Source organism: Phalacrocorax carbo, chromosome Z (genome assembly GCF_963921805.1).
Source record: "Phalacrocorax carbo chromosome Z, bPhaCar2.1, whole genome shotgun sequence".
In the NCBI taxonomy this organism is placed as follows: Eukaryota; Metazoa; Chordata; class Aves; order Suliformes; family Phalacrocoracidae; genus Phalacrocorax; species Phalacrocorax carbo.
The window spans coordinates 74,822,403-74,838,671 of NC_087548.1; the positions used below are offsets into that span (position 1 = coordinate 74,822,403).

Here is a 16,269-nt window from a genome sequence, read left to right on the forward strand (position 1 = left end):
GCCTACTGTTAGCCTCCACTCTCCATTAGACTTCTATACTGGCCATGTGGGACTGTTAAAGGGTGAGCAAGTCTTGCTGATGACTCCTTGGCTCTCCAGTCAATGAATGTACTCCCTGATTGGAATCAGAGAGTCTCTGTTGGTGCGATATTGCCACTGGTGCACTGTTGTGGTGGTGATTGGCACCTGTTGTTCTTTGACCTTCAGCAACCCCACAACAGAAGGGTCCTTCGAGAGGGCAAGGCAAGGTAGACAGCCGTTTAATTTCCTCCATCTCCAAGGCAGCTACACCAAAAGCCCACTTGTACCTTTTTGGGTACTTGAAATACCCTCTCCTGAGGCAGTCTGTGCCAAGGATGCACGGAGCCTCAGGGCCAGTCACAATGGGGTGCTTTTGCCACTGATTCCCAGTGAGGCTCACTTTGGCCTCCAATGCAGTTAGCTCTTGGGATCCCCCTGTCACTCCAGCAATGCTGATGGGTTCTGCCCCTATATAGTTTGATGGCATTAAGGTGCGCTGAGCGCCGGTGTCCACTAAAGCTTTATACTCCTGTGGGTCGGATGTGCCAGGCCATCGGATCCACACAGTCCAGTAAACCCAGTTGTCCCTTTCCTCAACCAGGCTGGAGGCAGGGCCTTGCTAGTCCTGGTCGTAGTATTTGTTACTCACTTCTTGTAGATACAAGTTAGGAATCCCTTCATTAAATCAGAAGTAATATCAGCCCTTCTACTCTGGGGAGCTGCACACTGGAAACAGGAGCAGCAGCTTTCCTGGAAGAACTCCCTTTAGTGGTTATTTTCCCTTGCAACTCACATACCCGTGCCTCTAGAGGCAAGGTGGATTTTCCATCCCACTTCCTCATGTCCTCTCCATGGTCACGTAGGCGAAACCACAGGCTGGCCCATGATGTGTACCCACTGCATCCTCTTTCTTGAGCAGAAGAACACTTGCTCCTAATAGCTGAGACACTGGTTCATACCAGTGGGGAGCAGGACATACCCCCTTTGAATCATTGGAACTTCTGTGACATTTTCTCGGCTAGCATGTCTGGCAATTTCTCAACAGCTGAGATGCAGGCCTGCAGGGAGGAATAGAGACTTTCTTCATATTGCTGGAGTTGGCCAGCCAATTCATGCACCATTTGTTCCTCTCTTTCTTTCTGGGTCATTACTGCCAAAGAGTTAGCGTAGGACGATTGTGCACTCTTTACAAACTTCTACCACATGGGTTGCGTGCACTTGACTTCATCTGGATGTTTGGATAACTGCTCATTGTCCAGGTCATCGTAAATTACCTTCAGCACAGCTAACTCCTTAAGGTACTGGATACTTCTCTCCATGGTGGTCCACTTCCCTGGGTGATATTTAACAGCTTCCTTGAAGGCATACCTTTCCTTCATGTCTGAAAGATGTCACTTCCAGAGGCTGAGCGCTTGCGCAGTATGCTTAAATAGTTGTTTAACCCTAAGCAAGACCTGACACATATTCAGGAGACATAGCGATAGGAACATGCTGGTTTGAAGAGCCCAAGGATATTAAAAGTTCTCAAGAGCTATTGTAATTAGGCTGGAGCAGAGAGGGAAGATGGAGGAAGGTGTCTCCCCCATAGGTCATCTCTCCAAGGAGAAAAAGTAAAAAGTGTAGTTATTAATAATTCCTGATAGATGACTACTGAGGTACAGAGGTAATGGCAATGCTGAGTACAAATACCAGATTGATGTCCTGACCAATAATTCTAGTATACTATAAGCCAGTGTTACACAGTACAGCAAAGTGATAACCTTAATCCACCGCCCAGAGGTGATAAACAGCACATAAATACTGATAAACAGTGTATATGACAAGTAATGTGTTACATAACACAACTCTGAGAACAAATGTGACAACTTTGAGAGCAAATAAATCAACATTGTGACCAGTGACTACTAAACTAATACAGTGAATGCTTATAAAAAGTTTGTTTTAACATGGTCTGGGCAGATCTGTCAGTATCTCAACTCTTTGTACCTAATGTTGGGTGCCAAAAAGGACTCTCGTAGTTTAACCACAGTCAGCAGCTAAGCACCACGCAGCCACTCACTCACCCTCCATTCTGCCTGGTGGGATGGTGGAGAGGATTGGAAAAAAATCTAAAACCCATGGGTTGAGATAAAAAAAGTTTAATAGGACAGCAAAGGAAGAGAAAATAATAATAATAATGATAATAATAATGATAAAAGAATATACAAAACAAGTGAACCACAATGCAATTGCTCACCATCCATTGACTGATGACCATCCTACCCCTAGCATAAATTGCTGCCTCCCAGCCAATTCCCCCCAGTTAATATACTGGGCATGATGTCATATGGTATGGAATAGCCTTTGGCCAGTTTGGATCCTCTCTCTCAGCTGTGCCCCCTCCCCTCCCGGCTTCTTGTGCACCCGGCAGAGCGTGGGAGGCTGGAAAGCCCTTAACTTAGTGTAAGCACTGCTCAGCAACAACTAAAACATCAGTGTGTTATTGACATTATTCTCATACTAAATCCAAAACACAGGCACTGTACCAGCTACTAGGAAGAAAACTAACTCTATCCCAGACAAAACCAGAACAATACCCTTCCCTCAAAATCTCATTCCACTGATGATACAACTAAAAGTCAACTGTCTGTTGCTGTAGCACCTTTGGTATTACTTGAAAGTGAAACCTGGAGCTAAGAAAAGACTGTAAGTGTGTGTGTGTAGGGGGAACAGGGGTGGCATCAGCTTCCTCAGAATAAGGGGTTGCATAGTGAGTAATCAACTTCCGCTTGCTGCATCCCTGGCTCGAACCAAAGCTGGCTGATTTGCCTCCGGGTTATTTCAGTTACTGAAGGGTTTTTAACTTGCCTTTACTTAGTCCAGGAGCTTGGAAGCCACTTAATCCTTGTTTATTCAATTAGCATGTAAGTAGAAGACACATAATGTAAGCCCTGATCCCTCTGGGGCATGCCAGTCTTTTGAATCATGTTTGGATTTAACTGACAACATCTCATGACAGTTGCCATATTGTATAAGGTTCTTTTCGGTAGGGGTTTCAACCCAGCATAAAGCTAGGGTAACAAGGTGACTATTACCTGGCATCAATGTCCCGACACCTCCATAAAGCCTGTAGGAGTAGTGTGCTTCACTTACCTGTTCTTAACTTGTTACAAGAATAGTACATCCTGGTGCTGTGCGTTGGAATGCCAGTATCAGCTCTTGAGTCATAGGTGTCCTCCCATGACCTCTGTTAAAGCACTGTCTGGAGGCAGTGGGACAATCTCCCAGAAGTCAGGGGCTTGAACAGAGTTCAGGAGTGTTTTATTGTAGGGATTACTAAAAATGTCTTAATATTACATTTTTTTGTTATAGTGGTATTTCTGTATTTAGTGGTCTTCTACATAATGTTGATCAACTGGGCTGACACATCTTCTCTACCACTTGGAGACCATGTGTGTCCTGCTGATGGCCATGCGCACACAGCACATGGCTTGCAGACCCCTGCTTCTTCAGCCAAAGATACAGAACTGCCCAGAGGCTTCTGAATGAACAGACAAGAAAGAATTAATGGAAAACTGATCCTCTGCTTTCCCCTTCCACACTGAATGATGTGTCTAGAAACACCGTTTTAATTTCTACCCTGTTCTTGTCCCTCTGCACTCTTGCTAACCAACCTAGCAGGAAAGCAATATTCTCTGAAGACTGCTGGTGTGCAATAGCCAATGCATGTACTCTGCAATGTGATATACTGCAGAAATAACAAGGCAAACTTCTTCATCCTGGGTGAGTTCAGTGGCTGAGAGGCCGTGGCATGCTGTGAAATGGAAACACAAAGGAGATGCTTCCTCTAACAATTAACTGTGGGGACTAATGCTTGGCAAATCTTCCACTTCGGTAGCTCAGAGAGTTGATAAAGACCAAAAGATGCTTTAGCTGGTACAGAGCCTCTGTCACTCAGTCAGAATCTGAAGGGAGCCGGTGGTTGAACGTTGTTTGATGGCCACAATGCTGTAAAGAGCAATAAAAATGCAGGTTACAAGAGAGCTAGCAAACTACCTTCTTGAACTACATTTGTTTTTTCCCCATCAATTCTTTCACTTAAACTTTGCTGGGGTGTCTGGAGCTGGCTGAGGGCTTGTGTGATTCTTCTTGAGGATCTGCTGGTCTCTCTGTAAGTTACTCTTGCATACAAGCAATGACACTGGCATCATCTGTCATCTTTCAGACTTTTAAGTCCTAATACCTGTGTTTGTTCTGATAATGGAGCTAACTTCTATTTAAAGCCTGTATTAAAAAGCAGTTGAGCAGCTAGCAGTGACTCTGTTAAATGGCAGGGTTATGCATAAGAAAGGAGTCACTCTTGTGTCTGGAAAATAAGAGGAGGAAAGCAGAGCCAGGGGAATGATGAGTATGAAGTTGCCTTTTCTGCATACGAAGCCCTGCTGACACCAGGTATCAAACGTGTTCACAAGCCCAGAAAGCCTTAAGTGCTCTGGACAAGGCAGAGCTGATGGTCTAGGAGCTCTCCTTAGCATTGATTTTTCTTTCCTCCCTACCTAAGTGATAACACTCAATTTGGTATACATAGTGCCTTTAGACTTTCTATCTTTAAAAAAAAAAACAAAACAGCAAAACTTGGCAAGAATTTTGCCTGGGATTGGACATTATTCTATCCATTACCTGCCTTATATCTGAATAAAGATGTTGTGGTTGCATGGATTAAATACTGATATCATCACAATTCACTTATCTGGAAGAGTCTTGCTGTTTCTAGTAATGCAACGAGCTGGAGGGTCATGGGGAGGGGACAATAGGCAAGGTGAGATTTGGAGGGAAATAATTCAGAAATTCTGGCAGAGTAGATGGAGATGCTGTTTCAGCTTTCTCTCTTCAAATTAAGCTGGTTTTGTGCTTAAAACTTCTTTGTGAAATTATGCGTCCCAGTAGCTTTGTAGCTGTATGGTTGGGCAAATTCATTGGATCAGAAAAGTAACTGTTTCCTTTACTATGTGGTAATGTTTTTTCTTTGAAAGAAACACCTGAGGGAGACTCCGATTATTCTTTTCTATCACAATGAGTAAGTAACCTGTAATGTATTTAAAAAAAAAAGTCTTACTCTGTGTAAGATTATTCCCTCATTCTACTTGCTACTATTTTTGCAATATCAAGCACTATATTTGTGCGAAGGCTTTGTCCCCTGGGATTATCAGCTCTAAAATGCTGCCAAATATTCCTCCTACAGCAATTCATGTTACATTTTATGAAAAAAAGATTAAAAACATTGGCTAGATCACATGTAAGTTTCATTCTTTGAATCTCCTTGATATTTGTCAACTCATTTCTGCAATATTTTTGTTTCTCATCTTCCATTTTTTTTCTTTTTAAATTAAAAAAAAAATATTTTTCCCATCTGTGTTATACACTTTAGACCTAGAATCAGGAAGCAGGGAGGAAGTACAGCATGTTCTTTTGGACAAAACCTGTCCTATTCCTTACCTTAAAGGGAGGAGACTCAGGCAGCCAACTAGGAAAGACAAAATGAAACAGAAGCTGCTGTACCAGTTCAGTGTGTGTTGATAGATCTTGTTGTAGACTGTAGATGTCACTACTCCTGTGATGACTAAAGACAACTGCAGCAGGACAAACACCTTTCCTGTAAAACAAGAACATAGTTTGTTACCAGGGAGTAAAAAGCAGTTCTGGTACCTCCCTGCTGAATCCAGGATCACCACTGCATGGAAGAGTGCTGTGGTCATTGTTTCACAAGCCCCAGATGGCATGAGCTTCTTCTGGACCAGAATTAAATGACTTTTCCCTCTTTTAGGTGTAGGACAAAAAATCCAGCTAGAAAACTGTCTGCTTAAAGAGTCTAGTTGTAGAGGTAGCTGCTTGGGAGAGCAGCAATAAACTGGCCAAAAAGTGCTCCTTTCCATAGGAGGTAGAAAAGTAGTCTTGGGCTAGCAACTTCAGGACAGGAGAGATTTTAGTGAGGGTCTGCTTCTGTCCTAGAACAGAAGAGTGGTCTGCTGGGTTAAAATTATAATGATACCTGAAAATGGGAGGTGCATGGGATTTGTATGATGTTTAGGGCAGAGGAAAGGCAGAAACTGGATCCTAGCTGAAATAGATTTTTGCTGAAGTGCACCCTTCTGTTTCTGCTATGGTAAATGGGGGAAGGGGAAGTAACTCAGCCCTGCTGGGAAGTGCAGACTGGGAGCAAGGTCAGGGCTGTGCGCTGAGCTTGCTGCCCTGACAGCCTTCTCCAGCCGCACAGCACCAGCGGCCACCACCTAAGGAGGCAACAGTGCTACCAGGAGGCAAGGGCTTCTCTGCTGCATGGTCCTGCTCAAGACCTGGTCTGCCACTGTAATCAGGTGCAGCCTGTATGGCTCATGGTGGAGATTAAAAACAACATTATGATTAATAATAATGATTAGTATGGGGTGTGAGCTGCCCTATTTGTGGCAGGTAGGTGTATGCAATGGAGCACGTTGAGGTGCACAAGCAGTAGGAATGAACAGGTGACAGAGCAGCCATGTTCATATGGCAGAAGGGAGAAGGATGCAAAGGGTGGCTGCAGGAATATGCTTGGAGGAGACATGAGCAGCTGTGGGCCTGAGGTGATATTTGAATGCATGGCCGGTCCTGTCTGTCATGTCTCAACCCAGCTCATTGGGGTAAAAATGCTAGCCTCCAATGCGATGTTGTAAAACACATATATTTTACTAATTTCTAATACATTTTTAATAGAAAAGAATTTCTGCTCCTGTCTACCAAAAAAGCAAAGGTTAGCCTTTGTTAGTTTAATCACAGTCCGACAGGAACAAATTGCAAGGTAACGCTTGGAGACATATTTAGAGAGCATAACTGAAAAAAGGTGAAAGAAATCCATCCTTCCCAAAACTGGAAATAACAGAAGACAAATATAAATGTTGCGAGTATTACAGTGCTTCCGCCCAACATCTTGCTTCTCTTGGTTTTCCCTGGAGCACTGTGTTTTTGAGTAGCTCCTCAGATATTTTCCCTGCCTTTGAGCCGCACTGACAGTAACCTTTTGAAGCATGTGCTGAAATTTTAGTGGATAAATGATGATGCAACTGAGGATGAGAAGTTTGGATGTGACAATCTTGTCCTGCAAGTTTCTCTGCTCCTCCCTTCCTGTTTGTGGTACCAGCTGTTCTGGTTTTATTACGCAAAGCACAGGTCTCAGTGATAACTTACTTTTCTCTTGGTAATTTAGGCTGAATGGAGGGATTTTAGGGTTTTTTGCTCAGTAAGGTAACCAAAGGACTTACCATAGGATGATCCTTCAACATGCTTGGATAACATGGACCTGATTGTTGGTAAGGGGATGAGGGCAAAGAGCATCACTGCCCGTGCTGCAATGCAATGAATAGGTAGTTACCATCAGTACCTGCTCCTTGTCTCCCAACACAACCACCACTGCTTTTGAAGACTATGTGCCTCTGGCTTGGGCAGGGCCTTTACTTCATCTTTTTGTGCCCCTTGAGCAGCATAAAGAAGTACAAATCTTTGGTAGGAGTATAGCTCCTCACTTAATCCCAGTGATGGTAGATAAGCCACCTATTGCTCCCTCTATCAGAGGTACGTTGCCCAAACCAGCTGTGGTCTCTTGGCCTCAGCCTGAAATCCCAGCATAGATGCAGTATAGCACTGTCCTTTGCAATAGTGAGGCTGATGATTTGAGTCTAACCACCCCATGCTAGACAGCCTTGACAGGAACAGTGTTGTAAGGACAACACTATAGCTGTTTTCTATCTCGGTGCTTCTGACTTGCAGTATTTTAGGCTTTCTCTAGTGTGGAAACTTCTAGAGACCTGGAATTATCTTCCTGTCAGCAGACCCTACCTCAGTGAATACATAGTCCATGTCTAGTATACTGAGGTGTTCTTGCACACTGTGTAATAGCATGTGTTCATGATGGACTTAATATTAAACAAGCATTTTTAAATTTTAATTTAATTTTAATTTTTGTCTTTTGTTTCCCAGCCTGATTGCCTAAACAAACGAAATCTCTTAAAAAATTGTTTCAGTGTTTGGCTTAGTAGACAAATATAATATCCTACCATCATTCCCTTTAGAATAACTTTGTTTGATTTTCAATTTCTCATTCCCTGTAGGTTCAGACAGAAAAATTGCTCCAGGCCATTTCTCTTAGATCTTTTTCTCACTTTCAGAAGAAAAACCTCAAAGCCATGCAACACACAATACTCTGTCAGATATGAATCATCCATCTCACTGCCACAATGGATGCAGTTCTTGGGTTTTCTTTTCTGTGTTCTAGCAGAGGCTACCTCCCAACAATAAACTTGCCTTTCTTTCATCATGGGATGCTGACCCATCTATTGTTACCTGCCCCTTGGTCATTTATATGTAGTGTAATATTTGTACATACTCACGATATTTTAGTTGCTAAAGCAGCTCCAGTGTTTCACTATTAAGTTTCCCATCAGTCATAACTGCCTTCATGTAACAGAAATAAATAACATCATAAGATGTTCTCTTAATAGAAAACTTCTGCCAGTTTGTTTCTGTTGTAGCGTTAAGCCTTACCTCACAAGAAGCCAGTGCTTCCCATTAACGCAATGGTGTGGTCTGACTAGTGCAGGTAGCCAGCAGCAATTCCCACCCCCTCACAGCCTGAACATTGTTCCCCTGCTCAGGCCTGTGCTATGACCAAGTGGTGGATTACAATTCAGCCGGCCTTAAACTAAGCCTTGGCAGAAGTGTATGCTTCCTCCAGATATGGTAGGGTGCTGAATGTAAGGACCACAAAGTGAGATGTGGAGAGAGGTGAATGATAATGAAGCCCTCTTGGGAATCATTTGTGTGATGGTCTGCTGAAGCTCCCTGCTCTGAAACTTGAAGTGAAGCAGAACCAAAGCCCTTCTCCTGACACTGAAACACCCCAGCCACTTTCTCAGGGTGCCCTTGCTTGCATAGGCAGCCATTTAACTCACCAATGTAGAACAGGTACGTCCACCGCACGAAGGCCATGATGAGGATGCCGGCACTGAAGGATGCCACTCCAATCATTATCATGATAATGTCTCTCATGTATTTGGAGAACACAAATACCCCCAGGAAGCTGGTGATGAAGATCACATACCCCGCAGCATTGCCATAGCCGATCTCCACAGCGTTCCAACTCAAAGGCTCCCTGAGCAAGAAGAGTGGGAGTACGTTCATTGCACCAACCACAGCAAGGTCATAGAGGATTGCCGCTACAAACAGCATGATGATGATGAGTTTTGAGGGGGATACTGGAGTGGAGCTGCTGCTGCCCGAAGGTTGGGTACTCCCTGCTGCTGCTGTTTCTTTGTGGGCTGGTAGCTGGCTGCCCACCTCCTCTGCACTCTTGGCTTTGACTGGGCAGGAAGCTGCTGGCTTGGGTACTGTCAGGACAAAAATGCTGTAGAGAAGGCAGAAAGCATAGCAAGCGATGCTGCAGCCCACCAGCACTGTACCCTCTTGGTAGCGGTCACTGAAGCCAACAAAGAGGTAACCAGATGTCATGCTTCCCAGAAAGCCAGCGAGGCCATACACCAGCTCAATAATGATAAGGCGCAGGGACCTCCTGCTCTCGGAGGAGCCCAGGGATCCCAGAGCCATGACACCTGCCCAGAATGTGGTGAAACCACCTGTCAGCCCATTGAAGGCAGCAGCCCCATACATCACCTCGATCGGCCAGCCCAGCAGGATCAGGAGGAGCAGGAGAGTTTTGGAGCCCAAGTAGCCAAGAAGAGGGAAGCAGATGGGGATCTTCCGATGCACCCTGTCCCCCAGCTTGGACAAACCATAGGCTGACACCAGCGGGCTCAGGCCCAGGACTAGGTTGTAGATGATATAAAAATTAGAGACAGCCTTCTGCTGAGCATCTTCCAGTGCATGGGAGGGAGCAGTGTCATTGGTCCGGTTGTAGTAGTTCTTCACCACCAGCAGCAGTGCCGTGTCGTAGAAGGCACTGGCCACTTGGGAACCGGCAACCACTGGCTCAATCCATGTCCTGATCACTGTCAGCCCCAACATGCTGCCGGCAACCACCTCTTCTTGGGAAGAGGAGCTGTTTTCAGGGAGATGTGTTGAAGGAAACAGCTCTTCAGCAGCTCTGCTCTGGAGGCATGCCTGGAGAGAAGCAGTGGAGGAAAAAACCCAAATAGTCTGTGAGGCTGCACACAGTCAGAGAGTTGTGCAAGAGATGATCTGGCTGGGAGACTATTTGTACCTCGCCTTGCTACGTATATGCACGCACACACATCCCTGTGCTGCTCTGATCTCCAGCTCATGCACGAGAGGCTTTTGTACAGCTGGAGAACGCCCTGCACTCGCTGGCTGCCGCTGCTCCTCTTCCTGGTGTGGTTTCAAGAGAGGTCAGATGACCCAGGGGAATTTTTCTCTCCCAGTTTGGGAAGTGAAAATGCCCATATCAAGTAATTACTGCAATTTGGGGTGGTGGATTAATTTTTGTTTGGTTTGTTCTATTTTTTTCCCCCTTTTTGGCATCCTTCACTTGTCAGAGGACTCCCAGGGTAGCTGTGGGGGCAGGGGATAGCTGTGTGCTTTCTTCACAGGTAACTTGTGAATCCCCTCTACTGCCAGCTCTTTTCCCTTTCTTCTACACAGATATGTTGTTGGCTCTTTTGCTCTTACCTGCTCCCGTGTGCCCTGTTGCTGCTCCCGTCTGCCCCTTATGTCATTGTTTTTCAATAACACAGTCAGGAAATTACACCAAAAAAAAAAATTAAAAGGAAAAAACCCTATTTTTGGTAACCTGCCTCCCACAGCTGCCACTCTGCCCTGCTGAGGCCTTTGGGTTTACAATGTGGGAATTTCCAAGAGGAGGAGAAAAGTCCCAATTTATCCAAAGGCATCAGCAACCTCTACACCCCAGTAATCAACCAGGTAGGCTGGAGGCTGGGGTGGGTGAGAGCCCACCGCCGGGGAAGGGTTTTCCAGCCCCAGCTCCTCAGGGCAGAGGCTTTGCCTCTCTGCATGTGCTGATGCCACATGCAGCTTCTCAGCTTGGAGTCAGCCTCCGATTCTGCTGCTGCCCAAGGGGGTCAAATGAAGCAACCTGCCCCAAGTGGCTCAGGGTCCCTGCGAGCACGATGGTGTGGCTGACCAGAGGCACAAGAGGCTCTTGGAGCAGGATATGGTGCAAGCAGGCTGCAAGCTCCAAGGAAGATGCAGGAAATACTTGAGGGATATTTGGCAGCCTCTAAAAAAGCTAACTTAAATGATAATGATCTCATTCTGCACTGGTTTAATGAATCATAAGAGGTAGAACAACAATCTGTTCTAGGAAGATTTATGATCATTACTTTAAAAAATAAATTAATGATTAATTTTCAAGAACAATGTTAAAACCTCCATCTGTTGCACTCTCTATTGATTCAGGTGACATTTAGTCAATGCCTGTGTACTCATGGCTCAAGAGTTTCATTTTTTTCACTCTCAGTTTGCCTGTGCAATATTTTTTGTTTTATATTTCGATTTGAGGATAAAAAGTCCCAAGAACTAACATGGAAAGGAGCAGGGGATTGTCTGCTAGAATGATTTGCTGCTAGACAATTCCAGTTTCACCAGAGAATTCGGTTTTTTGTCAGGTCAAAAGACTCCTAGCCAGCTGTAAAATATAATGTGGGTTGTTCCAACAGTTGTTTTTTTCCCCCAGATTTTCTGCAAAAAGTGTCTAGTTTCTTTACTTTTTGTTTAGAAGTGGGACAAATTTTTTTCTCCAAACCCTGGTATATTTCCAGAGGATGAAAATTCCAGACAGCTTTACTGAAAACTCCAAAGAATCAGCCTGTGACCAGTTTAAGCAACAAACGCAACCAGAGGAATTGCCACGTTTCACTTCACCCAGGGAGCCCTGTCTCTTCCAACAGACTTTAGAGGGAAAGATTAATTACTTTGTCGTATTCAAGCTTCAGTTTGGGACATCAGCTATCTTGGAGTGCAGAGGTATGTTACAGACACTGCGCTTGAGAGACTGCAGATCTGCTCAACTCTTAAATAAGGGATAGTTTTCCTACACACTTTGTTGCATGTACAGGCTGCCTGGCTTATTCATCTCATGCTCCTGACATTTAAGTGATACTGTGTTATGCGTAATGCTATTCAGGCCTAGATAGCTAATGAACTGTGCTAAATGCCATTAGTGATCTCATGAATTACATATATATTTCCAGGATATTCTGAGTATTCAGTCACATTGAATGTACTTTTTAGAACTAGTTCAGGTGGAATGATATAATTTCACATCAGTAATTGCAAAAAATGAGTGCTAAAGTAGGAGTTTAACACAGACTTCAGAATATTTCCCACTGCAAAATACTTTTGATGAATACCATATTCATTTGATGCTGCACAGACTTCAGAATAACTCTCCTCTACCATCAGCTTTTCCATGGGCACAGTTCTCACATTATGAGTATTTATAGAGACATTTGCATCCACTTTAAAATATGTTAATGCGGCATAAACTTATTGGAGCCTTAAAAGCCTTAAGGGAGTGGCCCTTGATATTTAAGAAAAATGCACCTGCAGAATGATTGAGACTAGTCTAAAAGCAGAAATACACTGGCGTAACCTGCTGAAAAAGGAACGTATTGTTTTAGGGCATCCCTCTCTAAAGTCATCTTGTATGGAGACCCACTAAAGGCCAGGTCAGCACCATGTTGCACCATCTCTTGGACATTTGTCAGTCTGGCAATTTAAATTAAATTAAATTAAATTAAAACAAATTAAAGTAAATGAAATTAAAAGGTGTTTAATGTCTCCCTGTGGCAAAGTTATACCTCCCTATGCAGTATTGCTTTCTCTTTTTAAAAACCATTTATGACAGTTACATCACTTTTTCTTTCTGAACAGGGTTGCTGTAGGGATTTCAGTATGCTGGGGCAGCTGGGCTTGGCAGGTACCAGCATTTTGGAGCTTGGTATTCAGCACTCCTCATCTGAAAAGGTCCTGAACGTGGGTGTATAAGCTCTCTTCATCTCTCTCACCTAAGCCTGCTGATGAGATCTGTGATTTACAGTCTCTGGCTGGCAAGACATTTCACCGCCGAGGTGGTAAATCAGCTCTATAACTCCTCCTCCTCCTTGGCAAGTGCAGGTTGTCTTGACGCATGCTGTGGCTCTGTGGAGGTGGTAAGGTGGGGAAACATGACTAGGGACTGGGAAGTGCCTGGGCCTGAGCCCAGATGGAGCTGTGGTTGCATTACAGCACTAGAGAGAGGGAAAGCTGGTTGCAAGCACTGGGGAAAAGCAACTATTTCAGTGATGGCCTGTTTTCCTTCTGAAAATACATCTTCATCACAAATGACCACTGACTGTAATGCCAAGCCATGCTCTTTCTCTCTGTGGTTTGGGAGGTTTGCTTCTTCACTGGCTGGTGCTTAATTATGTATTGCCCCTGTCCTCACAAGGCATGTAGTTCTGCTCACAGAGCTGGGGGAGAGGGAGGGGGAATGGAGGCTGCACAGACAGCCAGGTGCACAGGTTAGCGGGAGCAGCTCCTGGCAGCTGCTGCATCACCACATGGATGCAGCACCCTGGTCCAGGGCAGTCATCTTGCTGGATCCAGAGCTGTCAATGGTAGATGCTAATGCCTGAATGTAAACCATGTAATGCCTGAATGTAAAAGGCCACCCCAGCAGCCTTGATTCAGCAGCTCTGGAAGATGACATCCAGGCTGTTTGGAAACTCACAATGCTGGTGCCAGTGTCTGTAGCACGACAGCTACAGACCATGCCCTTAACAGGTGCACCTTTAGTTGTCTCAGACACCAAGACCCCTGGGCCAGCAGTCTGACATTCAGGAGGCACAGCACCACCAGACAGGTTGAAATCACCTGTGGGGACGTCTGCTGTCCTCTGCAGCTCATTGGAGGAAGAGGAAGCCCAGGTCACAGGCAGTGAGAGCACATGGCGCCTCGTTTCCCCATGCCTTGAGGCTTCATCTGTGGCCCCACATGAGCAAAGCCCAGGGCAGTGTGCAGGCTGTAGAAAAACTAGAAAACAGATTTGCTCTATGGAGAGACCTCATAGGGTGCACTGATGTGAAACACGGTGAGGTATAATGACCCCTTATCTGGATAGGGGGGACCACCAAACTCCCATTGGAAGAAGCTGACACTCCCCACCAGCCTGAGAGCAACATGGGAGAGCAGCAAGGAGCTGGAAACAGCAGCAGTGTCCAGTTTCCTCTGGGACAGATGCTGGCTGACCAAGCAGCACCAGAAATCTGTGTTGTCTTGCTTTCGCCCCCAGATGTCACGTTTTTGTCTGTTTTTTCTCATTTCAGAGTTTTCTGCTTACCTGGTTGGAGTCTTCTGTGATCTTCTCCCTCTGCTGGAAAGCCAAAACACAGCATCCTTACACAGACTTTTTGCTGAGTTGGTTTCTTTTGTGTTTAGCTTATGGTAATGGTGACTGGGTACCATAAAGCCCACAAACACATTTAAATAATAATAATTTAGAGAAAAGGCCTTAATATGGTGTGTAAAGCTCTTTAGAAGGGGGAGTGTGCTAGTAAATTTGACTTGGGATTTATGAGATTGAAGAACTGTGTGCTAAGTGTAGATGTGAATTAGAGGAAGACTATACACAGAGCTTACTGGAAAGGTTAATGTGGCAGAAGAAAGGAGGAAAAAGAAATAGTAAGCCACCCATCCTTGTGGAGTGAGGGAGGGAAAGAAGAAAAGAAGATCAATGGAAAGAGGCACGCCAATTTTCGTGGGCTGGTAGGACCTTTGCTAGATAAGTCAGCCCTAGCCAGGTACAATTACAGGGAATGAGTATCTCTCCATAAGCATTGTCATGGTTTTAGCTGGGATAGAGTTAGTTTTCTTCGCTGCAGCTGGCACAGTGCTGTGCTTTGGACTTAGTACGAAAACAATGTTGATAACACACCGATGTTTTAGGTGTTGCTGAGCAGTGCTTACACTAGTCAAGGACTTTTCCAGCTTCCCACGCTCTGCCAGGTGCACAAGAAGCTGGGAGGGGAGGGGGCACAGCTGAGAGAGAGGATCCAAACTGACCAAAGGGATATTCCATATCATGTAATGTCATGCCCAGTGGGTTAACTGGGAGGGGCTGGCTGGGGGAGGGAGGCAGCAATTGCAGCTCAGGGACTAGCAGTGTCCATTGGCGGGTGGTGACCAGTTGTATTGTTTGTTTTCCCTTTTCCTTTTTATTATATTATCATTATTTTTATTACTATAATAATAATAATAATTATTATTATTATTTTGTTTTAATTATTAAACTGTTCTTATCTCAACCCACAAGTTTTTTTGTGCTTTTGCTCTTCCGATTCTCTCCGCATCCCACAGGGGTGGGGGAGTGAGCGGGCGGCTGCGTGGTGTTTAGTTGCCGACTGGGGCTGAACCATGACAGCATGCAGCTCCGTGAAGGTAGGAACTGCAGCAGAGAGAAAAGGGATGATTCCACCCCATGTTCCAGGGTGAGAGGAGGAAACAATCAAAAGTATCATAAATGCTTAAAGATAGAGGCTCTGCCTTGTGCTTTGTGTAAGGCATAGTGCTTTTTGAGGAGGAGAGGGAAGGTAAAATATTTATTTGAATCTTAGTTCTTCTAGAGACATTCTTACCTGCTTATCCAGCTGTTTTCACCAGACACATCTCAAGTTAGCCCTCTGCATGGCTAAACTTACGTTTTGAAGGCAGGTAAAGCAAGTGCTGAAGCATAACCTGCAGTAAGACTTCAGTGATATCCATGCTGGATATTCAGAGCAGGCAGATGGTAGCTCACGCCTCACAGCCTCTCTCTGTTTACTCTGCTGGACTAGGTCCTGAGCACAGAAATTGGCAAGAAAGATTAACTATGGTTTTAGTCACTTGGGTGTTTAAATTTTCCAGGCTATTTTATACACAACATCCTGTCAAATACATTCACCTTGTCTGTTTAAAAAATCCCAAGAAGCCGCATATAGAACCAAAACTGTGGATGCTACAGCACACTCTGGTGACATTTATGAGCCATGCCACCTTCTTTTTTCATGTGGTGGCTGCTGAGCCCAGCCCAAGGTGGTTTTGGTTTATGAGGTTGCATGGCAGTGCTTAGCACTATTTGCCTCAGTGTGAACACTCCCAAATACAGGCTGAGGACTTCCAGGCAACCTGGCATCATGAGTCATTCCAGAGGAGGGATAACCTTGTTTTTTAACATCTGCCATAGCCACACCTGGCTAATTACCCACCTTGCAGCCTGAGGGTGGGGGCACT

General features: G+C 44.9%; 1 protein-coding gene across 2 annotated transcripts; it reads right to left on the reverse strand.

The window, feature by feature from the left end:
* Positions 1-2,149: 2,149 nt before the first annotated feature.
* SLC46A2 (solute carrier family 46 member 2) lies at positions 2,150-15,025 on the reverse strand. Of its 2 annotated transcripts, XM_064438554.1 has the most exons (5): positions 14,342-15,025; positions 8,982-10,146; positions 7,296-7,379; positions 5,497-5,653; positions 2,150-4,008 (listed from the first exon to the last, which is right to left on the reverse strand). In XM_064438554.1, exons 2-5 carry the CDS (start codon positions 10,048-10,050, stop codon positions 3,951-3,953), a joined length of 1,368 nt encoding a protein of 455 aa, XP_064294624.1. In that variant the 5' UTR covers positions 10,051-10,146; positions 14,342-15,025; the 3' UTR covers positions 2,150-3,950. The 2 variants fall into 2 exon arrangements, with proteins under 2 accessions (XP_064294624.1, XP_009505452.2); XM_009507157.2 differs by lacking the exon at positions 14,342-15,025 and having other exon boundaries at positions 8,982-13,001.
* Between the last annotated feature and the right edge of the window lie 1,244 nt (positions 15,026-16,269).

Coding starts and splice junctions, on each gene's coding strand:
- SLC46A2 (XM_064438554.1), bottom strand. CDS start 10,050: ATGTTGGGGCTGACAGTGATCAGGACATGGATTGAGCCAGTGGTTGCC. Junction 7,380..8,981: donor GACGTACCTGTTCTACATTG/GTGAGTTAAATG, acceptor ATTGCATTGCAG/CACGGGCAGTGATGCTCTTT. Junction 5,654..7,295: donor TGTTGAAGGATCATCCTATG/GTAAGTCCTTTG, acceptor CTTGTTTTACAG/GAAAGGTGTTTGTCCTGCTG.